The sequence below is a fragment of the Xenopus laevis genome, chromosome 8S (genome assembly GCF_017654675.1).
Source record: "Xenopus laevis strain J_2021 chromosome 8S, Xenopus_laevis_v10.1, whole genome shotgun sequence".
In the NCBI taxonomy this organism is placed as follows: domain Eukaryota; kingdom Metazoa; phylum Chordata; class Amphibia; order Anura; family Pipidae; genus Xenopus; species Xenopus laevis.
Genome location: NC_054386.1, coordinates 88,508,819 through 88,535,115, shown reverse-complemented (window position 1 = coordinate 88,535,115; position 26,297 = coordinate 88,508,819). Strand labels below are relative to the sequence as shown.

The 26,297-nt window shown below is 40.8% G+C and overlaps 1 protein-coding gene across 1 annotated transcript; it reads left to right on the top strand.

Annotated features, from left to right (window-relative positions):
• The first annotated feature begins 6,036 nt into the window (after positions 1-6,036).
• On the top strand, positions 6,037-9,769 carry LOC121397798. The gene is made up of 6 exons (XM_041575392.1): positions 6,037-6,193; positions 6,599-6,689; positions 7,616-7,683; positions 8,073-8,231; positions 8,663-8,797; positions 9,159-9,769. The coding sequence occupies exons 1-6, from the start codon at positions 6,181-6,183 to the stop codon at positions 9,359-9,361; spliced, it is 669 nt and encodes a 222-aa protein (XP_041431326.1). The 5' UTR covers positions 6,037-6,180; the 3' UTR covers positions 9,362-9,769.
• The last annotated feature ends 16,528 nt before the right edge of the window (positions 9,770-26,297 follow it).

Genomic DNA, 26,297 nt, shown 5'->3' with positions numbered 1-26,297 from the left:
CCTTTGTGGTTAGCACTGACCTTGTTTACAGGCGAAGGAAAAATCATAATAGCAACTGTCGTGAAGGCACAAAGCGGCGCTACCCAGTGTTATTGTGTAACCAGAGGATGGCAGTTTAGACTGGGTGCCTGTCTCTTGCGAGTAGTGTCCCAGTAACAGCACAGACTCTCTCCGCACCATTTGGAACAGGAGACTGGCTGAAACCATCTCAGACTGTAACTTCTTATCTGAATAATCAGCATTGCTGAAGACAGATATTGACAATTAGATAACAGATGAGGTTGAAAAAAGACTCGTCCATAAAGCAAACTTCTGGCTGATCCAGAGAAACATGGAAAAAAAACATCTGAACCCATTTTAAAGGGGGTAACATTTCTTCTTGAATCCAAAATAGCAACCAGATAATTTTCTGGTTTCCAGGAGTGTTAATTTCATAGCCTTGTATTTTTCCCTTGCTAGAAACCCTTTTGTGAATCTATCTCATGGATCTGCCTATACAATCACTTTAAGGAGAGAACTCTACAACTTCACTGTTCTCACTGTCAAATCACTTTCTTTCTAAGCAACTTTACAATTTACGTTCATTATATGGAAACATTTTCAGTAGTTTTAAAGTTACAGTTGTGTTCAAAATAATACCAGTCTGACATCACTAACCTGATCAATGACTGTTTTTGGTAGAAATTATATTTGTACATGGCAAATAGGATTAGTAGAGCAATAGAAACCAACAGACCCAACAGTCCAGGTACAGACTGAGAATTAAAATAGGCCCTGGCATTTCAGTTACACAGAGGCCCAATCAGCCCACATAGAGGCCCAACCAGCCTCCACCAGCCCACTAAATACTGACTTTCTATGGGACCTTATAGCAGCCCCTCTGGCATTTGCCAGAACTCACAGATTGCCAGTCCGGGCCTGCAACAGTCAAAAGATGCATGCTGCTGATTCTGTGTCATTGAATCATTAATTGAGGCTTGTTCCAAATAATAGCAGTGTTCAAAATAATAGCAGTGTGGCATTCAATTAGTGAGGTCATTAATTCTGTGAAAAACAGGTGTCAATTGTGGCCCTTATTTAAGGAAGGAAGGCAGCAAATGTGCATGATTAAAAAGTTGATTGGAGAGGGGAAAGTATATAAGGAAGTGCAGAAAATGATAGTCTGCTCAGCTAAAATGATCTTCAGTGCTTTAAAATGGCAACCAAAACCTGGAAGACATGGAAGAAAATAGAAAACTGCCATTCGAAAGGATAGAAGAATAACAAAAATGGCAAAGACTCAGCTCCAGCTGGAAGATCAAAGAAGGTGTAAAGTTACCTGTGATACTGTTACAATTAGAAGACGACTATGTGAAGCCAAACTATTGGCAAGAAGCCACCAGCAAAGTCCCATTGTTGAAAGAAAAGCACACTGACTGGCCTAAAAAGAAATTGCGCAGCATTTTGTGGACTGATGAAAGCAAGATAGTTCTTTTTGGGTCTAGGGGCCGCAGACACAGGTTGTCGGACGACCCCCCAAACACTGAATTCAAGTCACAGTACAGAGTGAAGCCAGTGAAACATGGTGGCACAAGCATCATGATATGGGGATGTTTCTCATACTATGGTGTTAGTTCAGTGATTCAAAGCAAAGCAAAATCTTGAAACATTTTTCAGTTTATACAGTGAATGTTTGAGTTTGTAAATAAGAGAGCAAACACTGCTATTTATTTATTTTTTGGAACAGCCTAATATTCCATTTTCTTCACTTTCTGTAAAGGAAGAACACAAATTTGATAAATGTTTCTTCATGTTTTGAATGGAATGTGCAGTGTTCCCAATGCATTTGTACGTATGGAAATAAAAGCTATTATAAGGATTTTGAGTTTCATTCAGTTTTGTAAACACACTGCTATTATTCTGAACACAACTGTATGTATAAATATAATTGTTATTGAAGTCAGAATCCAAGTCGGACTGGGCCAGTGAGACGCTAGGGGAAAACCAAGTGGGACCCAGACTTGGTCCTCATCTGAGACTAAATGTCCTCTCCTCTCCTCACCAAATTGCGGCCACAAATGATAAATTCAAGGTACGGGGGTATCGGCGGGGATGTGTTGTTTGCATGTGGACAGTGTCGGACTGGCCCACCGGGATACCAGGAAAACTCCCGGTGGGCCCAGGTGTCAGTGGCCCTCTTGCTTCTAACCATTTAGCCTATTTCATGGTCATTCCCTATTTCTTTATGGGGAAAAAATGCTTAATAATGGAAGAATATAGTGTAAAAGTAGAAGTAAGTAATACAAGACTAAGAGAATAAAGAGTTTGAGAGAGGAGAGGAATAATAGTTTGAAAAGTGGTCCCACAGTCTACGGTTTTCCAGTGGGCCCAAGATCTAAGGTTTTCTGGTGGGCCCCTGGCATCCCAGTCCGACACTGCTGGCTTCTGTTATCGGCCCTCCACCATGTAGAACAGAAAACTTCTGGCCCTCGGTACCATAGAAGTTGGACAGCACTGGTGTAGCTTATAGGCTAGGGACAGCCTCTTGCTTTTGAGCCCTACCAATAGGTTATTCCCTAGCTCCTGTGCAATATGATGGAACATTACAGACAAAAATAAACTTATTATTGAGCCATGTATTCCTCAAATAGGCATTTGGGCCAGTGCATTTAGGGCAAACCTTGATGAGATCTGGGCCCGTGCAGCTGGCACAGGAATCCGCTGGCTCAGCTCACTGACAGATCAATAAGGGTAACAGGTAAGTTAATTCTAATAACCACTTGCAGCATAGCAGAAACACTAAACAGGGCATTCGTTTGCTCACTTATTATGAACATTCTTTGCTGCTTATAGGATTGAACTTCATTTTGTAAGACATAAGTTTCCTTTATGTTATGACTTATGTTAGGAATGACTGACTATGCGTCTACATAAGTGGTTGCTCAACTTCCAAACACTTTTTACAGTTGGGTTGTTTTTAGATTTTTCGCTACAAATAAAGACTTTTTGCTATTGCTTTCTGTCTTTTTTTCTTTATTGTTTTTCCAAAATGTTAAAACTTGATGCTATCTCTGGTGTTTCAGTCTGGCAGCTCAGTAATCCAGGTACAGGTTCTGAACATTTAGCGGATACATTTTGTAGCAGTATATTTGTAATATTATCAACTATTGTATTAATTCTAACAGCTGCTTTTAGGACGAGGTCACATGTGGTGTTTTTATAAATGGGCACTTAAAGTATCCATTTGGCCCAAAACGCGTTAGGCTATACATGTCCTCATAAAGATTTTTTACTTTTTATAATTATTTTGGCTACTGCACTACTATTATTGGGTCTCTTCTAATCTATATTGAAAAATCCAAAAATTGGCAACCCTTGGACTGGGGTCTTTTTGATGAGACCACAATATAACTTTTTTTCTGGACTATGGTATTTAATTTTGTTGTAGGAGCAGAACTAAACACTACACCTTTACTTTTAAATAGCAGGGGACCTTTTTACCCATAAAGTGGATCACCGCACCAGAGGCCTCCCCTTCAGACTAGAAGAAAAGAACCTTCATTTAAAGCAACGTAGGGGGATCTTCACAGTGAGGACAGTGAGGTTGTGGAATGCACTGCCGGGTGATGTTGTGATGCTGATTCTGTTAATGCCTTTAAGAGGGACTTGGATGATTTATTTGGACAGACATAATATCAAAGGCTATTGTGATACTAAAATCTACAGTAGTATAGATATGGGAATATATATATATAGTTTCTATGAGTATATGGAGGGCTCAGTGTCAGTGTGTGTGTGTATGGATGCTGGGTTTCATTTGGAGGGGTTGAACTTGATGGACTTTGGTCTTTTTTTAAACCCAATTCAACTATGTTTCTTATGTGTGCACTGGCAGGCAGAGCATGGGCCCATCAATGCACATAAAATCTGCCTGTCACTTTTCAACCTGTTAGTTAAAATCACAAACACTAAGGGGGGTATTTATTAAATTCCGAATGCAAAAATCACGAAGAATTTGTGATTTTTTTTGTTCATAAAATCTGACTTTTAAAAAATCATGAATTTTTCAGAATTATTAAAACCCGAGGATGGAAAAGTCAGAATCTGAAAATCCGGCATCTCAGACCTGTTGAGGTTGCATATAAGTCAATGGGAGAAGTCCCAATGATTTTATGATGTGCGCTGGGTTGTGTGCAATACCCGAAGTTTTCAGGCAAAAATCAGAGTTTTCGGGTAAAAGCAAATTTTCGGGAAAATGTAATAATAAATAAACCTGAGCGGATTTGATCGGAGTTTGTAGCAGAAAATATTGAGATAAATTCCCCCTAAAAGACTACTGCAGCACAAATATGGCAGATCCTTTATACTGGAACATGGGAATCAGGTTAGTTATGTAACAACATTGAACTAATCCTTTTAAAATTAAATGTAAAATACATTTTAATCAATTAAATTATGAAGCACGTGTAAAGAAAACATTATGATACTTGTAAAAAAATATTTAATTTCTGGTGTCAGTACCTCTTTAACTATAATGTGCCAGTTACTAGCCATACTGCAGCCTTGACAATATTAATTATGCCATCACAATGCCCAGTGATGACATCACAATGCCCAGTGAAATTTCCCCTTCCTGTATCCCAAGCTTTAACTACTCATTTGTCAGTTGGAGAAGAAGAGTGAACAAGTCAGTCATGGCTTATTCAATCTCTATCCAAATTATTATTTCTATATTTCTAAATTATTTCATCAATTTTGCTGTGGGCTTCCCGGTTTGGAGACTGGATGGTAATTATATTTATTTTTCAGATGTAAGAAAGAAGTAGGGATGCACCGAGTCCAGGATTCGGTTCGGGATTCTGCCTTTTTCAGCAGGATTCGGATTCGGCCGAATCCTTCTGCCTGGCCGACCAGAATCCAAATCCTAATTTGCATATGCAAATTATGGGTGGGGAAGGAAATTGCTTGACTTTTTGTCACAAAACAAGGAAGTAAAAAAAATTCCCCACCCCTAATTTGCATATACAAATAAGGGTTCGGATTCGGTTCAGTATTCGGCCGAATCTTTCGCGAAAGATTCGGGGGTTCGGCCGAATCCATAATAGTGGATTCGGTGCATCCCTAGTAAGAAGTAGTGTGTATAGTAAGGTGGGAGGGTGTCAGGAAAAGAAGCTGTAACTGTGGCACAGGGGAATTTTGTTTGTATGTTTTTTTCTTCATATAACAACATATGTTATAAAGAGCCTGTAATCACCCTTTAATGAAAGATTAAATATGTAATATTATTATAACATTACACAGTAAGATATAACTAAATCGATATTGAAATAATTATAAATGTATTATATTGGCACAAACTATCCTTAGCTATTATTCTTATAACTATTTTCATGACATTATTAACTGCACTGTGCCAGTTACTGGTCATACTGCAGCCCTGACAGTGTTAATTATGACATCACAATGCCCAGTGACATTTCCCCATCCTGTATCCTGAGCTCTAACCACTCACTTGTCAGTTGGAGTAGAAGAGTGAATGAGACAGTCATGGCTTGTTTATTCTCTATTCAAATTCTTATTTCTTTATTATTAAATTATTTCATTATTTTTGCTGTGGGCTTCCCAGTTTGGAGACTGGATGGTAATGTATCCCTAATGTATTTTGAAATGATGTTTATTTTGTCAGATTTATCTTTTTTATTTTGGGAAGAGATGTAAGTGAGAAGTAGTGTGTATAGTAAGGTGGGAGGGTGTCAGGAAAAGGAGCTGTAACTGTGGCACAGGGGAATTTTGTTGTATGTTTTTTTCTTTACGTTTATATAACAATAAATGTAATAAAGGCACAATGCACAAGATACTGTAATCACCCTTTAATGAAAACCCTTTAGGGCCAGGGCACACATCGCTATTTCGGGAAATTAGTCGCCCAGCGACAAATCGCTTATACTTCGCACGACTAATCTCCCCGACCTGCCCTTACCTTTAATGAAAAGAAAATCACCCTTTAATGAAAGATTAAACAGGACCCCCTATTCTCTGGTTCACCCCACAGGGTCTGTTTCCTCTATAGTTACGCCACTGTGTGTATCTATATATTAATTCATTTTCATTGTATTCATCTAATTGTAATGTCTCAACTAATGGTATTTATTCCTTACAGGACCCAGTGATCAGAAGGCAGATTGTACTACATCCGATTCTATGAAACAATTAGGTAAAGTTGCACAACTTATTGAAACATGCCAATTACATGTCACTTGCAATAACCCTAATCATTAATACATAATGGGCCTCTGTTAGTTTTATTTGTATTTCTATTTTTCTTCACCTCTTCTATTTTCCCTGTCATTTTAAATTATTTGTACATTTTATTTCTAGTCCTGTTTATTCCTATTCTCTCAATTGATTGTGTTAATTCCATTATATAATTATTCACTAAACTCTAATATTTCCCTTTTCCATTTGCTTTTTCCACCAACCACATTTCCTCTTTATTCTGGTATCTCAGGACAAATGCTCTCTCAGCCCTACACTTCTATAGTGATATATGATAAACCTATTCTACATATTTCTAGCACTTACACATTCATACTCTTCATTAACTTATTTTCTTGTCTAGTTTTAGAGATCCCTAAACCGTATATCCGTTTGGCTGGAGCATGCATTAGTTTGTTGATAATTGGACTTCTGGCATTAAGCATTCGTTTCTGGTGAGTTATTTAAAGGGATACTGACTTTTTAAAAATAGTGTGAGAATCCTGGGGTTCGACTAATTTTTGCACCAGGTCTAGTAACCTACAATACCAACCAGATCTTCAGTTTAAACAGATGATCAGTAAATGCTATCTGCTATTTGGTTGGTTACCACACCTTGGGCAAACCTTGGACTTATTCATACTGCTTAAATGGATTTTATAGCCCCTATAGATAAACAGTTAGGGGTTATTTACTAAACTGTGAATGGAAAAATCCTGAAAAATTTGTGATATTTTTTCTTATAAAATTTAACTTTTTGGAATTTATTAAACCCCGAGGATGGAAAAGTCCAAATTAGAAAATCCGGCATCTCAGGCCTGTCGAGGTTGCATATAAGTAAGTCAATGGGAGTCCCAATGATTTTTTGATGTGCAATACTTCTGAAGTATTCAGACTCTTCAGGCAAAAAAACATAAGAAATCTGAGTTTTCGGGTGAAAAATCCCCAAAAAATCGTGAAAATCTGAATTTTTTTTCCTGCAAAGCAAATTTCTGGGAAAATGTAATAATAAATAATACGTAAAAAAGCAAAGCAGATTTGATTTTGTAGCAGAAAATATTGAGATAAAATCGGACTTTGAGAAATAACCCCCTAACATTCATTTTATTGCTCTTCAACTTCTAAGTGAAATATATTGCCATAGTAAGATTGTTATATAAAGCTATACAGTACATGTAGTGATTTCTATATTCTGGTCTTTATAACATTTTGCTGTTGAGCCAAGCCAATCAGCATGAAATTGAATATCTCAGAAACCACGATTAAAGGTTCTCAGAATAAATTTACACAAATTCATATTTTGAGGTTTAGCTCCCCTTTAAGATTTCTATACACAGTTTTTTTTCTCCACAAACAAATAATTTTATCTTTTCTTTCCCAGCAACAAGCATGTGAAAGAATTAAAAAAACGTGAGGAAGAGGTGCGGAGTCTTCAAGTAGTTGTACCAGGTAAAATTCTGTCTGTTTATTTTTGTCTGTGAAGGTTTTCCCCAATAAATCTCTGAAATGGGTTCATATAGATCAAATGGCAATGCCCCTATAGAGTAAGAATATCCAGGACTGATGAGAAGCATTATAACAAATAGGAGGGCTGCTGGAGTGATTAGGAAGGCTCTCTAAACTGAAGTTGACTGACAGTCATCATCACAAAAATGAGCGTGCAATAAACAACTATATAATTATTAATATCTATTATAATATATCTAGTAACCCCTAACAACCAATTAGCCGTTAGCATTTTGGTCTAATGTGCTGTTTGAGAGTAAACATTTGACTGGTTATTATAGGTTGCGGTAAAGCAAAATCAGAGATAAAATGTCTAAACTTTTACTTTTTAGGAGTAAAAATACACATAGGAGAAGAAGGGAACTCTAAGGAAAATGAAGTGACTCCTAATAAAGAAAATAACAATAAAGTGGGAGAAATATCAGAATCTGCTACAATAACGGATGTCCCTCAAGAGAACTGTGCTGAAACAGATAAAGAGATTATAGATGGTAAGTACAAACTAAGATGAGTGAAGGGGAAGAGGAGTTATTTTTGGTCAGCCAACAGCTAAAACAGCAGACTCTAAGGGGGTTATTTACTAAACTCAGAAGAAAAAAATCACGAAAAATTGTGATTTTTTTTTTTATAAAAATCTGACTTTTCCCCCAAAGCATATTTCTGGGAAAATGTAATAATAAATAAGCATAAAAACCTGAGCGGATTTGATCGGAGTTTTTAGCAGAAAATATTGAGATAAATGCGAACTTTGATAAATAACCCCCTTAAACTTGAGATCCAGTAACCCATATCAACCGGCAGTTACTATTTTCTGATCTGCTGTTTAAATCACAAATCTGACTGGTTAATATGGGTTTCCATGGAGCAAAGGTTTGCCCATTATCATAGTAACCTCATTAATTAATTAAACTTTTCTTTACAGTTGAATCACAGCACATGAACGAAGACACCACTACAAAACAAAAAAAGAAAAAATGGAGGAAATATCTTCCTTTTACTAAAAAAACCAATCCACCTCCTGAGAACGGTGTGGAAACAGATAAAGAGCTAAAGGAAAGTAAGTACAACTAAGTGAAAGGGGGAGATAAAGGTTAAATATATCAGCTTTATAATAAAAAGGATAAGAATTTAAATTAAGCAAAAATATATATATATATAATATATAAAATTAAAACATACAATTCCAGCCTCTAAGATAATGGAGCAGAGTTTTGGTCTCTAACCAGAACTAAAGAACTACATGTAGGGTAACACTGACATCGTTTTCTTACTTTTATCATCTTGTCCTACTGCTGCCGACTTTACCTACTAAACCTGATTTTCCTCACTCTTCCAATCTACAACCACAATCCACTATGTATAAGGCTCAGCAGTATGGGGGGTGGTTACACGTTATACTAATCAATATTATCTTGTAGGTGGGAAGAAACGACTAAAACTACTAAAACTACTAAAAGTAGTAAAACCACGAAAACCAGAATTATCAGTGGAAGCAGATGAACAGAACAAGAAAGTTCATGAAACGCAAGTAGAGGAAGTTGATCAGAAGAAGAAGAAAAAAAGAATATGGAAATGGAAATGGAAAAAGAAAAGGGCAGAAATGACACTTCTCCCGAGATAAAAACCAAAGTCGAAGGAGGAGTTCAAAATAAAAAATGGAATAACGGCAGCCCTTTCCTTGTGAGGCAATTATGGGCGACCCGAAAACGATTTACATTTTGGCCGGCGGAAGGCAGAGGAAGACAGATCGGGGAGATTATTGTTGCAGATCTTCTGCCTTGGATTGCTCTCCTCACTTTACTAGTTCTATGTTGCTGAAGACTTGCGGTGAAGTCTAAGAGGAAAGAAGCACCATTGCACTAAAACAACTGGGCAGTGCACTGAAGTAATCCTGTGAAGAGGAGATTTGTCACCTGGCGACTAATATCCCCGAATCTGCCCGTGTGGCCAGACCCTTAGAATCAGTGTGACCTTTAAACATTGATAACGTTATAATGTTTTTTTTTCCCTTGTTTATATTGTTAAAAAAAAATAAACCATTGTATAAAAGTATACCAGCTTTATTTTCTAATGACTTCAGTAATAAAATACACGGGAACACCTTAAGCGCCTTTCCCTATTTCTGTGAGATTCACAATTTAAAGGGATAGCGAATCCCCTCCCAGAGCTGTTTAGAAAGACGTTAAAAAAATAAACTTTATACGGTCACAAATAGAAAATGAAAAGTACATGTTTATTTCTGGTGAACGATCTGATAACAACTGACCTGAAAGTTTTTAAAGGTGAACAACCCCTTTAAGATTTAGTTTATGTTTTAGCGTAAGTTACCCAATTTACATACATTTGCGCTATCCAGCCAGGCCCCCCTTAGGGTCAAACTTTGATCCACAACAGGACCCCCTCTCCCCTGTGATAGTGGCTGAGTATAGTGCTAAGTCCACAGTGCTACAAGCTCTAGGCAGGGTGTTAATTTAGAAGAAGGTGACCCCACATCTTCTGGGGGGGGAGAGCAAGAGATATAGAGGGCCCAGTGGGATACTGACTGATCTGATTAGGGGGGCCCTAAAATGAAAGAGGATAATCAGACTATATAGACGGTGTCCGTTTTAAGACATTAACCCCATCCCAATACACACACGTTTGTACAGAACAGGAGAGGATCTAATGCTACATCTCTATTGTGCTTAAAGAAATCATTGCACAGCTCTTTAATATGCCTGTAAATATTTTCTACAATAGACACAATGAATGAAGGTACAAATCTTATTTTGTTGTGTATTAAAATAAAATAATAACAAGTGGCTACATTTTTAGGTGGAATATTTGTGTGTTTTTCACTGCAGGACAAACACCCATTGGGAACATGTTTATTTTGCATTAGCTGATGTGTTCTCTGTAGCTCAGGCCTTTCTCTGAGACAGGGCTTCTTGGCTACAACTGGCCCATTCTTGCAGCTTATGGAATAGTGTTGTAAATATCATTATTATCACAAAAACCCAATCACTGCCATGTGACTGATACGGTGGCCACAAAGGCCCAGGCTTAGGGTGGAACAAATGAATAGGCGACATGCTATTCTGGAGCATTTGGGACTAGGCACGTAGAAGATTTTGTGGGTTATTTGACTCTACAACAGTGTCGGACTGGCCCTGCGGGAAACCGGGAAAAAACCCGGTGGGCCCCGACCCTTAATGGGCCCCCGCCGGGCTAGAGCCCTCTCCCGACAATTTTGTTTTAAATCTGCGCAGCGACATTCATACAGAGCCCTGAGCTGGGCCGTCACGCAGGCGCGCATCACGGTAGGGGGGTCGGAGGGGGCCCTGGACAGTAGTCCCGGTGGGCCCCAGGCCCCCCAGTCCGACCCTGCTGTACAAGCACTCTGTCCCGTTCTCCAGATGTAGGAACAAAGGGTTCACATGTGTGATCCTTGGGTGACAACGGAGAATCCTGGCTTCCAATAGAAATCCAGCCCTGCTGTGGGGGGTGTTTGTTGCATATAAGATTGGCATCTGGCTGGTAATGCCACCCCCACTCCCATTAATGTAATTGCTCTACCACTTACATCACTATTCCAACACTTCTATGTCATCAGCCCACCCCCAGCATGCCCTGGCTGGTATTTTACAATTCAAGTGGCTAGCTGTATGGTACCACTCCCCCAGCCACTTATTTTGCTTTAGCTTGCCTGCCCTTATGGAAAGGTTGGGGGGCCACTATGTAAAGGTGCTAGTGGGACCACTCTAAACATTATGGCTGAACTGGTGCTACCTGATAGGCTGCTGTTCTGGGGGTTCTGGTCCTTGATACAACCCAAGCAGTTAAAATGGCCATTTTCCTTTTGTTCTAAAAATGCATTTCAAGAGGCAAGAAATTGAGGTGAAAGATTTGGCAAATTGTTAACATGCAGTGACTTGACTTTGACACGTTTCTCTCCACAGACAGCTCTCCAAATTCTTAATCAAAATTTGCCTTTATTTAATCTTGGGGCCACATAAGCATGCAACGTTTCGAGTGGCACTTCACTCTTTATCAAGCTGTGTGTCATACTCTGCCTCCCCTATGCTCACTGTGTGCGCCATACATTGCCTGATTTATACTCCCTCTGTGTGTGTCATACTCTGCCTGTCCTATGATCCCTATTGAACACAAGCCTGGTATTTGTTCTGGGGGTTTGTTAGCATTTGAAACTAAAACCCTAAGGTGTTTAATCATATGCTGGGGATACTGTATTATACACAGGGGAGGCATATGGACTTAACACTTTTCACATATGAGTAACATCCCTCCCTGCAGTGAGCACCAACCATTTGGTTTTTTGGTGTGCTATTAATGTGGATGTGGTCGTGTGGTAACATGGGTGTGGTTTAAAGTGGGTGTGGTCTAAAAACAGGGAGTGGCTAACATTGATTTCCAGTGTCGGACTGGCCCACCGGGATACCAGGAAAACTCCCGATGGGCCCAGGTGTCAGTTGGCCTCTTGCTACTTACCATTTAGCCTATTTCATGGTCATTCCCTATTTCTTTGTGGGGAAAAAAATGCTTAATAATGGAAGAATATAGTGTAGAAGTAGAAGTAAGTAATACAAGACTAAGAGAATAAAGAGTTTGAGAGAAGAGAGGAGGAATAATAGTTTGAAAAGTGGTCCCACAGTCTACGGTTTTCCAGTGGGCCCAAGATCTAAGGTTTTCTGGTGGGCCCCTGGCATCCCAGTCCGATACTGCATGTGGAGGACCTCATGACTTGGGAGGCGGGACCAGCAATTGTGTGGGGACCCATATAGTTGCAGCCCTGATGGGCCACTGACCCCCCAGACTGACACTGTTTGAATCTGGGTTGTCCATTTTAGTATTGCTAGTGCTGACTGCTAGTTCTGAGAATAAAGTGCCTCATTTATTACTGCCACAATGCAAGGGCACAAAATTGCTCCCCTTTGGACTTAGCAGGGATGCACTATAGCTTGTGCCAGTTTGAGCGTATCTCAAGATGTATGGCAAGCTGCACACTTTGTACCTCACTATGGCAGCATTATGGTCATCCCCTCACATCCTAATCCCCTTCCACATGTTACACAGAATTTCAATCTTTATTCTCCATCTCTTTCATTTTCTGGATGTTCGCCCTCTGGGCAGCCATCAGTGGGTCTGTGACAAAGTCAGCTGACATTTTTTGCTGCACAGAAGTAGAAATAGTCTAGTATCACTTTCCATCCAACATCGACTGCCTGGAGGGACAAAGCATCTTGTGACTGGCGCCATTGGCACTGAGATAATAACAAGCACACGTGTCGCAGAAGCCCCTTTTGCAAGCAAACAGTAAGGGTAGGGTCCTAGGAAACCATTCCAAACTGTTGCATTTTCCCTATAAGACAAACATACGGGTATTTGGTTATATGCAGATGGAGATACTGCCTTATTTGTTATCATTGGGATCTATGCAATGACAGTGGCATTCCCATCCTATATCCACTTAGCCTTATCCCAATCTGCATCCCAAGCTCAGTAGAAGCACGGTGCTGGTCAGGGTGACTGGGCACATTTTACAGGCAGTTGGGTAAATTTCATATAAGGTTTTAAACAACTACTTTTCAAAGGTCAAAGCACACAAGAGGCAATTTCTGGGTTTAGTGACTACTGAACAGCAGATCATTTCCACACCTGTTTATGTAACAATGTGCATTCAACTGCCTCTGCTTTAACACATAGGGGCAGATGTATCAAGGGTCGAAAGGGGTTAAATCCCTCGAAATTCGACTGGGGAATAGAATCGAATAGGCAATTCGGGGGAATTTACGCGCTGGCGAATAGTCGAATGGGCGAATATTTGCCCGGCGAATAGTCGAGCGATCGAATATTCGATCGAAGGATTTTCATTCGATCGAATGCCTTTTTATTCAAGCAAAAACTTAGAAAAAAAGCCTATGGGACTTTCCCATAGGCTTTTAAAGCAATTCGGTAGGTTTAATCTGGCGAAGTAGGCAGTCAAAGTATTTTTAAAAGAGACAGTACTTCGACTATCGAATGGGCGAATAGTCGCAGGGTTTTTTCACTCGATCTATTCGAATCATTCTACTCAGGCGAATTTACGCCAATTCGATAGTCGAGGAGCACAAAAAACGACTCGGGTGAATACTATTCATTCACCTGAGCTTGGTGAATGTGCCCCAACGTTTCTGCCAACCATTACGTCTTCGGATACAAAAGATAAACAAGGCCCGCAGAGGAAGGGGATAAATGTATTTTGGGTTCTTGCCAAAGCAACAAACTTTATCACACAAACAATATATAACTCCAGTTTATTCTATTCAATAACATAATCATTTTTTTGCTGCTGTGAATTTCAATGAAAGTTCCAGGGCTGCCATTTTTCCATATCCATAAATAAAAGCACTACAATGGGAGTACTTTTTTATTCGGACTTTTAACACCATCAGGGTTCAGTAAATCTCGAAAAATTCAAGGTTTTTTTATCTACAAAAAAATTGTGTTTTCCCTTTTAAAAATAAGTCCTGACATTCCAAGTACACAGAGGCCCTAATAGCCCCACCAGCCCAATAAATATGGGGTATATTTATCAAAGAGTGAAGTTAATAGTGAAGTTCCGCCATTAGAGTGAAATTCCGCCACTATCCATTCATTTCTATGGGATTAAGTTTATGGGAACTTTCACTTCACCCATTGATAAATACGCCTTTCAGAATCCCATAGAAATGAATTGAGAGCTGTGGAATTTCACTCTTTTGGTGGAACTTCACTCTTTGATAAATTTACCCCATAGTGTCTATGGCATCTTACAGCAGCCAGAGTTTCAGTCCGAGCATGGACATCTGTTTACTAAAACATCATCATGTGCGGTGATCACATGAACTTGGAGATAAGAAAGATATTAGTGCAAATAGGCCACACATTTAAATGTCTAAATTGCCCCAACCAGATGGAATGGGATGGGAATTGAGCAGGTTACTTAGTGGGTGGAAGTGAGGGCCCTGCAGCTATGTTAGCTCCTGAAAGCAAACGTGTTTAATAGCACGTGTTGACATTATGCAGTCCATATTTTTCCCATTTTGGCACATTAAAGCAAAAGGCCCCAGAGGTAGCTCTGTCAAACTGATTAATATTAATATATCATTTTAATAAGGACTAACTTAAAAAGAGCAGTTTGTCATTTATATCTACACTGAATATCCTTCAGCAGAAGTGTTCAAACCAGGGGTCCCCAACCTTTTTTACCCATGAGCCACATGCAAATGTAAAAATGTAAAAGTTGGGAAGCAACACAAGCGTGAAAAAAGTTCCTGGAGGTGCCACTTAAAGGATGTTATTGTCATATTATCTGGTAGCCCTATGTGGATTGGCAGCCTACAGGAGGGTCTGCTGTTTTCATGCAACCAAAACTTGCCTCCAAGACTGGAATCGAAAAACAAGCACTTGCTTTGAGACCACTGGGAGCAACATCCAAGGGGTTGGTGAGCAACATGTTGTTCAAGAGACACTGGGTGGGGGTCACTGGTTCAGACTTTTGGATTGCAGTCCAACATTATCTTAACAGTGACCTTAATCTAGTATTGCAAAGGTATTGCAAACCACGCTTATTGGGGTAATTTACTTACCACAGATCCAGTGTGCAAAGTGCATTGCCATGTTTTTTTCCCACAATACCGTTTTTTTCCAAGAATTCCAGCATTGTTGCAGTCGCTGGGGGCAGTTGCACGTGACATAATTGCAGGTGATGCATTAAGGCAACTGCATGCTCACTTTACTGTAAATGGAAAGTTTTCTTGGTCCAGTTGCAACATTTCTGGTGTTCAGCATGAGAGTAATATGTGTGTCCAACTCTTGTGGTGCATCTGCACTGAACTTTGTGGCTAATAGCTTGTGGCCATAAATTACCCCTTATATCTTATTCCAACTGAAGTTCTACTAACCCCCCCACCCAGAGGGTTGGCTGAGAGTCTAGGGATCTATGCTATACTGCAAGAAGGTTTTATGGGTCCTAAAAACTGAGGTAGCAAAGATGGCACAGAAATGAAGGAAGACTAAATGGAGGAAGCTGATACACAAGAACAGGGAAAGAACTGAATGTAACACTTCTATCCAATAACTGCAGTTCAATGCACTCATCAGGCCATCAGTTACTACTAGGGTTGACACCTTTTCTGGAAAAAAAATACTGGCCTTCCTATATATTTATCTTTTTTCCCTATTAATAACATTGGGATCAGCCATCATTTTTACCTGGCAGGCCGGTATAATACCGGCCAGGTGGCAACCCTAGTTACTACAAGCCTTTAGGCTAGTGACACATGCTAAGATTCGGGGAGATTTAGCTAGAATCAAACCAGCGGGATGGCACTCGGAGCACTTAGTTTTCTGAAGTCTCTCAAAGTTGCCTCACAAGAAAACTTCGGGCAACTTCTGAAAACGAAACGCTCCAAGTGCCATCCCGCCAACGATTTACATTTTAGCCGGCGGGAAGACTTTTCAACTAGATTAGTCCCCCAAAGAAGAGGCGATTTGTTGCTGGGCGACTAAATCTCCCCGAATCTTAGCGTGTGTCACTGCCCTTTCACTCACTGGTACCAACTGGAATGTAAGATGTAGCGTAGACAGCAAAACTCTATCAGAGCAGTGACTATTTCATTGATGTTAATTCCATGCCAATTGTCTTCAACTATAATTAACCTGCTGCTTAATAACAACAGGGTATTTTATCTCTTAATGTCAGCCTGACATTTCATTCATCATCATAGCCCTTCTGGAAGGAGTTTTTGGAAACTTAACCCATGGCGCAGCCCCTATGTGATTTTAGCAATTATAAGATAAAGGCCAGCAGACAGAGACACATCTCAGTAGGACACCAGGAATGACCCCATGCACAAGCCACAGGAGCATTTTTATACTAGAGCCATGTGGATGCGAAGGGATTTATTACCTTATCAGCGCAATATTTTTCTTGGCTAAGCTCGCATCAAAACAAATGGAGAATCCATTAACCTTATGACCTGACACAGTCAACTAGAGATGATTTGGTACATTTCTACTGGCCAAAAAAAAATGACAAACAAAACAATTGTATTTTTTTCCCATAAGAATTTTAAAAAGACAGCATATATATATTTGCTCCCGTTTTTTCTGTTGCAATGCCCGTTTCAATATTCTATGAGATCAATTTAAATTAAAATCAGTTTCTTCTTTTGTGTCAAATACCGCAGAATCTCTCAGATCGCTTGACATGTGACCTATGTTTTACATTATTTTCGTGCACATCAATAGGCCAGGATCTGTGTGCAGGGCATATCATAAAGACGAGAGCGACACGGGGAATTAGTAGGAAATTTAAAAGGCTGTCAAATCTCCAGGCTGCCCTGTCACCACTGTAACCAGGATTGAACTAGGCAGACGGGAGACTGCGAAAAAACCTGGTGGGCCCCGGCCCTCATCAACCGAGACCTGTAAGTCTAAGGTACTAACTGGGGGCAAGGGGCTGGCGGAAGGTGAGTGAATGGGCAACTGGATCTATGAGGGGGTGTGGGCATACATACATTTGATAAACAGAAAAAAGGATAAAACTTTGTGGCACCTGTAGAGTGGCAAAATTATTTTGCCATGCCAACTTTATGGCCACACCCCCTAATTATAATGTCGTTATACAAAATTTGGCAGGTTATGAAAGTTGGCGCTGGGCCCCCATCCCCCTCCAGAAGCTATCTTCATGCCAGCTACATGGATGTATAAACAGCCGGGGGGCCCTAAGGGGGTGTGAACCCTGGTGCATTGGCACTCCCTGCTCCCCCTGTAGTTCCACCACTGTCTCCTTATCTACTTTGAGCTTTTTGTGCATGCCTGGCGAGATACGGAAGAGGAGCTCCTGTGTGACGTGTAGCAGTGGGAGGGGACTGCAGCTCCTGTCTGAATATTTGAAAAATGGCGCCTGTCAGGAAGAAGTGAGATGAAGCGTGGTACATTCTGAACATTAGGTAGCTCTTGATTAAGTTTTAGCCTAGCATATGCTGCAGTATGGGGTACCCTGATACCATATATAGGTTTTTTTTTATTTTTAAAGTTTACATCTCCTTTAAGCTGTGTCAGTTTCCCCAAGAGACCTGCTTATCTCAAATAGTTACAATTGTATTCCTGCTTATCTTAAATTGTTACAAACGTATCTAAGAGCAGGTGCTCAGTGTTCTGGGCTCTCTGCCAAAAAGCCTCTTATTTTAATTAAGTTTTAGAACGTTTTATCTTTTTCTGGCCCCAATATCCCACTGTGTGCATTTTCAGACATTAACTATGCCTAATTAGCCTAGTTTGCAGCAGTTTCAGGTTAGAATAATGAAATGAGCAACATAATAGGCAAACAGTGAGATCAGAGGGGCCTCACAATTGTCCTGAAGCATGGAAAAAACTCTTCTAATTGGATATTCAACTGTATACAGTTACTGTACTGTTCACTAGATATAGCAGCCATAGAGCTCCTAGCTCTGTGGCCAGCAACTAGGATTCAGGTTTGCCATCAGGGGATGCTGGAGGCACCAGTTCTTTTAAATTGTTAATGCGAGCCCAGCCGTGCTGTACTTTCTGGATTAAACAGGTTCCCCTTGAAGCTGCCAAAGTAGGAGCTGAACCCGATAAAGGGAGCCAAAGATACATGAAAAGTAAGTTCCACTTAACACCAATGCTGTCCAAATGTTTTTTTTTAAATACCTGGCCACTAATGGCACCTGGCACATGTTCCTGTGGGGGCCCAGAAAATGTTGTCATATGAGCCCTGTGAATTCAGATGGCGGCACTACTAGGAATTCTGCATTGTTTTGTGAACTATAGATGTCAAACAGCTTTTCATTTTTCCTGTTGTTGTGAACAGCCCAGCTGGGATGTGCGACAGACCAAACAATTGGCATTTGAGTTCCCATTACAAATAACACATAATGGGTAATGGTGGGAATGATATCATCTAATTTATTATGTTATTTAGACGTACACTGTGTCTGCATCTGCATCAGCATAGACATTACATTTCAGAAAGGCACATTTTTCCTCCTTACCAACTTATTGACAGTTTCAACTAAACAGACAGCAAGAAACAACTGTCCTTTAAAATAGTCAAGTTTCCTATTAAGGAATGTATGTGATAACTTACAATTACCAATGTACTTTGGTTGGCTCTTTGTACATTTTGCCTCTTTAGTGTAACCCACATCTTCTACTGTATGCAGTTACACCATTGCCCTTTCTATGCAGCAATTCGATTGTCAGCTCTTCAGGGCAGTGCTGTTACATTATCCTCACGGGTGTTTTCAAACACTGCTAGTGTGTTCTGAGTTTTGTGTTGGCCCAGTCACATCACTTACAGCTGTGGGCTCCTCATGCCAAGTCGCTTTTGGCTCTGTCTACTAATAATTGTTTGTGGCTGGGAGCCAGGGACAGCAGCCAGATTCTGTCTCACTTGACTGAACTCGAGTTTATTAATTCACCGTGAGCCCCATTGTCTGGGCTCTGGCCTGCGTGTTTATTTACTTCAGCATGGCTGTATTGACTCAGGCTGAGCATGTTTAACTCTACAGCGACCTTGTGTAAACTTTGCGTGGTACTCAAAACAAGGAGTTAGCGCGCAGGGACAGCTGGCGATCTGAAGCCACTGCACTCAATGGGCCTTAGTTATTTAATAGTGCTCAACTGTATTTGCACCTGATCAGTGGCTGGGGATTAGTAAATACCAAGAATACATTCTGCATCAAAGAAAAGGGGACTGAGGACATGCTGCATAGATCCTACAAGTATCTTAACAGAAAGATAATATATCAGCAATCATATTTCAACAATTAAAATTAGAAGAAATATATATTTTAGAAAATATATCAGGAGCTGCTTTAGTAAAGCAGTAGACCCCTGCCAACACAAGGAAGAAAAGACAAGAATTAGAGGAGGAGAGGCAGAGTCAGCAACAGGCAACGGGTCAGGGCAGGCAGTGAGATAAGGTAGTAAGGACCAGATAATGTAGTCAGGACCAGGCAAAGGGTTAGGGTAGACAGTGAGATAAGGTACTAAGGACCAGATAATGTAGTCAGGACCAGGCAAAGGGTCAGGCAGGCAGTGAGATAATGTAGTCAGGACCAGGCAAAGGGTCAGGCAGGCAGTGAGATAAGGTAGTAAGGACCAGGCAAAGGGTTAGGGTAGACAGTGAGATAATGTAGTCAGGACCAGGCAAAGGGTCAGGGTAGGCAGTGAGATAATGAAGTCAGGACCAGGCAAGTGCAAAATTGCAGGGTTTTTCCATCATGCCCCAAATGTTAGATAAGGTAGTCAGGACTAGGCTGTAACGTTCGGTATCCCACAACCCAGAGTAAACCCCAATGTCCCGGGCTCGGCTCACGCTTCGGCCTATAACCGCCGCCTTTCACGTCGGGTGGAGCCCTCCGCTACTCGGATGCCGCCAGGACTTAATAGTGAGGAGACTGAGGGAAGAACTCTGGGCGAGCAAGGGAACTAAACGTAAAGTTAAACAAAGTCCAGGAACGGGCCAAGTCGAAACCAATCGGAATGCGGTACAAAATCGGTAAACAGCAGAGTGGTCGAGGTCACAGGCCAGGTCAGCAACTAACAGGGTCGAAGTACAAAAACGGAATCCAAAGAGTAGTCGGGAACAAGCCAAAGGATCAGGGCAGGCGGAAGTCAAACAGTAATCAGGAATAGCCAAAGGTCACAACAAGAATCTCAGAAATAATCACACCCAGGAACAATAAACAGATCCTACGTTGGGCAAGGCACAAAAGGACTGCTGGCCATTTAAAGATTTGAATTTGGCGCCATTGGACGCTGGCGAATCAGCGCCAGCGCCTGCGCAATCGCTCCAGCGTGACTGGCCCTTTAATTGCTGCGCATGCGCGCGGCGCGCTCCATAGGAGCCGGCGCCTGAGGCCTAGCCGCATCGGCGGCGGAGGAGAGAGACGGGCGTCCCCGTCGAGGGGGCGACAGGCGTCCCTGTCGTCCCCTCGGTAAGTTCCTGACATAGGCAAAGGGTCAGGGCAGGCAGTGAGATAATGAAGTCAGGACCAGGCAAGTGCAAAATTGCAGGTTTTTTTCCATCATGCCCCAAATGTTAGATAAGGTAGTCAGGACCAGGCAAAGGGTCAGGGTAGGCAGTGAGATAATGATGTCAGGACCAGGCCAATGCAAAATTGGAGTGTTTTTACCGTCATGCCCCAAATGTTAGATAAGGCAAGGTGACACTTTAACAAAAAGCCTAACCTTTGCTAGATGAATTTCTGTTTTTTAAATGACAATTTTGATTTTTTTAGTGCAAAGAATGCACAGGAGGGCCTGTGTATAGAACTTATGATTCTTAGATTCAGGAGTCTAATCTACGCTTCTTGGACTTTAAAAACTATATTTGGGCCCCTGCTCCACAAACACGACCTGTGATCCCCCCCCCACACACACACACATGAACATCTGGCGAGGAACAGATCCAGAAATCCTGTCTTCAATCAAACAAAAAGTACCAGGCAAGACCATCAAGAAGCTCTCTGGAGAAAACACTAGTGAGTAATAGAATTATAGTGTTACATACATAACAGAGGCTTTCATTTATCAACTGATATATCTACTCTACGAAGCCCTTGCAAGCAGCAGGAGAGTTTATAATGAACAACACTGATGGGCTGCATCTGAATTCTGCAGATACCAGTGCAGTTTGCATATTTTAAAAATGTCTGTTACTACTGACAGATTTCATTAAAGGAGAAACAAACCCTTAATAAAACAAACTCTACCCCCCACCCTACCTCCTCTCCCCCAGCCTAGCTGCCCCCTCCAGGAAAATGCCCCTAAATCTTTATTTACCCCTCCATGCAGATTCTGTCCAGCGGAGTTCATGGGCGCCATCTTTAGCCGCTTTGGTAACCTTCAGAATGAGACCGGCGCTTCGGCAATTGTCGTGAGTTTCAGCGCATGCGCAGTTGTCGCCAAGCAGAAAATTTCTCCAACTGCGCACTGAGTTAGTATTTAATCCCTTTTTATAGCAAACCTCAGACTTCTCATGAACAATAGATCTAGCTTCTTCAAACTCAGGAACCCCAAACAGGACTGGGCAGCCTATTGCTTTACTTACTTACCCTTTATATGAGAAAGGGAATTTGACAAAAAACGTTTTCTACTCCATGTAAGTTGTGCAGTAAACCCATGACAGCTGAACCATCACCCAAAGCCTTTTAGAAGATGATACATTTACTTGCATGCGTTAACGGAACAAGTAGTTCCTGAGCCCAGGTGCACACCATGTATCAGGTACCCCCCTCCGAATGCAATTCCCTTAGTAGATTTGCACCAGTGTGAGCATCCGCCAGGCCCTGAGTGGGTGAGGGCCCTGGTGGAATCGTAGTTTCGTCACTGGCCCCAGCTTGGTCCTTCTGAGCCCTACCATCTGCTATATCTAAGAGCATTGATATGCTGTATATTATTATTATTAACATGTATTTATATAGCACCAACATATTGCGTAGCACTGTAAAGTAAATGTGATTATACAACTAAATCACATGAATTACATATATAGAACATATGGAGTTATATACACAATCAATACAGGTACAAAAAGGTGAGGAAGGCCCTATGCATAGGCATACAGTCTAAAGGGAAGGGAGTAATACACAGTAAATACATACACATCCTCATCAACACTCACCCCTATTGCATACCTCCCAACATTTTGAAAGTAAAAAGAGGGACAATTTTTTTTTCCGCACGTAGCGCAGCAATTTTTTTGAGCACACCCCTTTCTGTGACCTCACCCACTAATTACCATGTTTGTTTTACAAAATTTGGCAGGTTATTAAAGTTTGAAAATATTTCTCCTTATCTAAACTGTGTTTTTGTGTCTCAAAATTGTTACAAAGTATCTTATTTGCACTTGTTTTGGGCTCTGCTAAAAGCCAATTAAGTGAGAAACTTTGTTTCTTTTTCTGGCTGTTCAGTGCAGAGAAAAGAGGGACTTTCCAGTACAAATGAGGGACTGCGGGTTGAGCTGTCAAAAGAGGGACTGTCCCTCCAAAAAAGGGACAGTTGGTAGGTATGAAAAGTTCTGCCCAGATCCAGCCTCATTGCCAGTACCCTTAACTACCTTTAAATCAGTCTTTTGAGCTTTCATAAAGAGATTAACACCTTCTTTCATCTATGTACAAGGGAATATTGAAAATGTGAAAGTATATAACACACTAAGGTGCTGTGGCCCTTTATTCTCGTTGCTGTAACAGGCCAAAGGGCATTTAGTGTAGTGTATCCCTTTACCTTATTTCAGGCCATGCAACTCTCTGATGGGAATGAACACTTCAGTAATTTCCAAAGCTGCCCTCGGCCGTGCCCCCAGAAGAATAGGTTTCCAAGAGATACATGGATAGGTGCATGGCGGTAACCTTTATTAGCACAGGTGAAACTGTCAGTATTGCTCCCGTGGGGGTTCACTGAGCTCGTCATTGCTGGGGTGCACTGAGGACATGCTTGGAAGCAATGCCTTTTATGCCTTGGCAGATGCAGCAGCAGCACAGAGGATATTCTTCATGAAGAAGAAAATTACAAGGGGCCCTAGGGGATATGAATCACACAGAAAGTAATGCTGACAAGTCACACACATGTGGTTGGCGTTTGCATGTAAACTCGGTGGCAGCAAAGGGTTAAGCAGTACAGTTCCCTGACTCTGACCTAAAGGTGAGACCCCTGCAGTTAATCGCATCTCCAGCTGTCAGTGGAACACAAAGCAGCCTTTTCTTGGAAAGCTTCTTGCTTCGGTTACAGTCTGACAGCTCTGCAGAGTCAGCACTAACTAATCACTGGCTCTATCTGGAGGCAGCCTGGCTGAGAGGGAGAGAGGGGTAAGGGACAGTGCTGTACAGGATAGATGCTCACTCCTTACTCTCAAGGAGTGAGCAAGACTGCAGATTATGGTTGGCAAACTGTCGTGCCCCTTAATGGTGCCTTATAATGATGAGAAATTAAGTACAACAGTAAAAAGTAATGCTGCTCTGAGTCCTCTGTCAAAAGAAACACCACATTTCTTTCCTTCTATTGTGTACTCATGGGCTTCTGTATCAGACTTCCTGTTTTCATCTTAAACCTCCAGGGCAGGGCTTGAGCATGCTCAGTTTGCGTCCCCCCCCCTTCTCTGCTGTAATATGAGCCCAGAGCTATAAGTGAGCAGGGAGAGACTCAGGCAGGAAGTGATGTCACACCAAGCTAATACTGAAGCTGCTATCCTAAACAAACAGAGAGCTTCTAGAGCTTTTTACTCAGGTATGGTAAAACATTCCAAGAATAAATATAACATTCTAGCTTGCACTATTGCAACTAATCTATTGGCAATAAAATGCTTCCTTAGCTTTCCTTCTCCTTTTAAGATAACTTTTAGTATGTTAATAGAATCTTCTATACCGGGCATCATTTCAGTTCGTTTTTTTTCGTAGATTTCTTATGCCTCTTTCCCGCTTTCAAATGGAGGTCTGTGACCCCTTTAGCCACATCATACTACACTAAACATAAAATACACTTGTACCCCATTTGTAGTAAAAGGGACTAAGTTTGTTTGCCGACAAGCTAATTCTACCTGCTGATTGATTGCTATACAGTAGGTAACTGCTCCTGGGCAAACTTAGTGCTTTTTATAACATAACCCCTCAGGTTTGCCCAAGAGCAGTAACCCATTTGTTTTAAAAAGGTGACCACTAAATGCTTCCTGCTGATTGGTTACTATGGGTTGCTGCTCCTGAGCAAACTTGGGGGTATATTTATTAAAAAGTGAAGTGAAGCAGGGGGACCCAGGAGTATAAAGAGTCCAGTAAAGCCATCAGTAATGATCACTTTCAATATATCATGCTACAAAAAGTCAACTTACTAATATTTTGGGATCCTACATTAAATTTGCTGCGGGGCACAGTAACACCTAGTTACGCCAGTGGGCCTACTGAGTAAATGAAAGAACCTGTAACACCAAACAAATATTTATTTGCATAATTATTATCCTCCACATGCAAACTTGATTAATATTCTGCTAAAATATTTTTAGGATCTAGATAGCGGATCATGTGAAAAATCTAGTATAATTCTGCTATAAGGGCAGTAGTCTCTTTTACGTCAAATACAGGTACACGGTGGGACCAGCTGGGAGCAAGACCATAAGGCAGAGAAGGTATGTGCATGCCCCCCCCATCTTTGCACCCTAGGGCTGTGCCTAATCTGCCTACCCCTAGTTCCAGCCCTGGCTGGGGCCCTAGGTTCAAGGCAGTTTATATGCTCTCCCCTTGCTTGCATGGGTTTTCTTCCAGGTACTCCAATTTCCTCCCACAGTCCAAAACTATACAGGTATTGGCTTCTGATAAAATTGGCCAAACTGTATTTAAATGCAATAAGGACCATAGATTTTGAGCTTTATTGAGCAGGGAATTATATACTATCTCTATAAAGCAATGTAAAGCATATGTTGGTGCTACAAAAATGACATAATAATGCAGGTATAGGATCTATTTTCCAGAATGTTTCGAACCTGTTTCGGTTCTTCTGGATAAGGGATCTTTCTGTAAAAAAATAATTTAAACATTAAATAAACCCAACAGTTTTGCCAACAACAATATGGATTTATGTGGCTTAGTTACAATCAAGTACAAGGTACTGTTTTATTATTACAGAAAAAGAACATTTAAAAAAACAATAATTTCCTTAACATGGGAGATGGCCGTCACATAATTTGGAGATTTCTGGATAACAGCAAAATGACTCAAAAAGGGTTCAATGTGTGGTTGGCACCCCAAGTATAACATGCTTTTCCTTCTTCTTTAAAGGAACAGTAACACCAACAATTTAAAGTGTTTTAAAGGAATGATAATATAATGTACTGTTTGTGCTGCACTGGTAAAACTGGTGTGTTTGCTTCAGAAACACAACTAAAGTTTATATAAATAAGCTGCCGTGTAGCCATGGGGGCAGTGATTCCAAGCTGAAAAAGGAGAAAGGGCACTGCGTATTCAGTGCTGCCCTCATGGCTACACAGCAGCTTGGTTGCATAACTATAGTAGAGTATTTGAAGAACTTTAAAACGTTTTTTTGGCGTTACTATTCCTTTAAGGGATACATGTAGCGGCAAATTTACTTAAGGTCGAATATCGAGGGTTAATTAACCCTCGATATTCGACTGTCGAAGTTAAATCCTTCGACTTCGAATATCGAAGTCAAAGGATTTAGCGGTATTCATTCGATTGAACGATTGAGCGAAAAATTCGTTCGATTCGAAGGATTTTAATCCATCGATTGAACGATTTTTCTTCGACCTTCCCCATAGGATAACATTGACTTTGGTAGCTTTTAGGTGGCGAACTAGGGGGCTGAAGTTTTTTCTTAAGTATTTTGACTTTTGACTGGTCGAATAGTCGAACGATTTTTAGTTTGAATCGTTCGATTCGAAGTCGAAGGTCGAAGTCGAAGGTCGAAGTTGCCAAAAAAAAACATTCGAAATTTGAAGTTTTTTTCCTCTATTCCTTCACTCAAGCTAAGTAAATGGGCTCCCTACTGTTAATATGAAT

Excerpts from the sequence above, each read along its gene's own strand:
- LOC121397798 (XM_041575392.1), top strand. Across the intron at positions 6,690-7,615 it reads GCATTAAGCATTCGTTTCTG|CAACAAGCATGTGAAAGAAT; the intron begins GTGAGTTATTTA and ends TTTCTTTCCCAG. Across the intron at positions 8,798-9,158 it reads AGATAAAGAGCTAAAGGAAA|GTGGGAAGAAACGACTAAAA; the intron begins GTAAGTACAACT and ends ATTATCTTGTAG.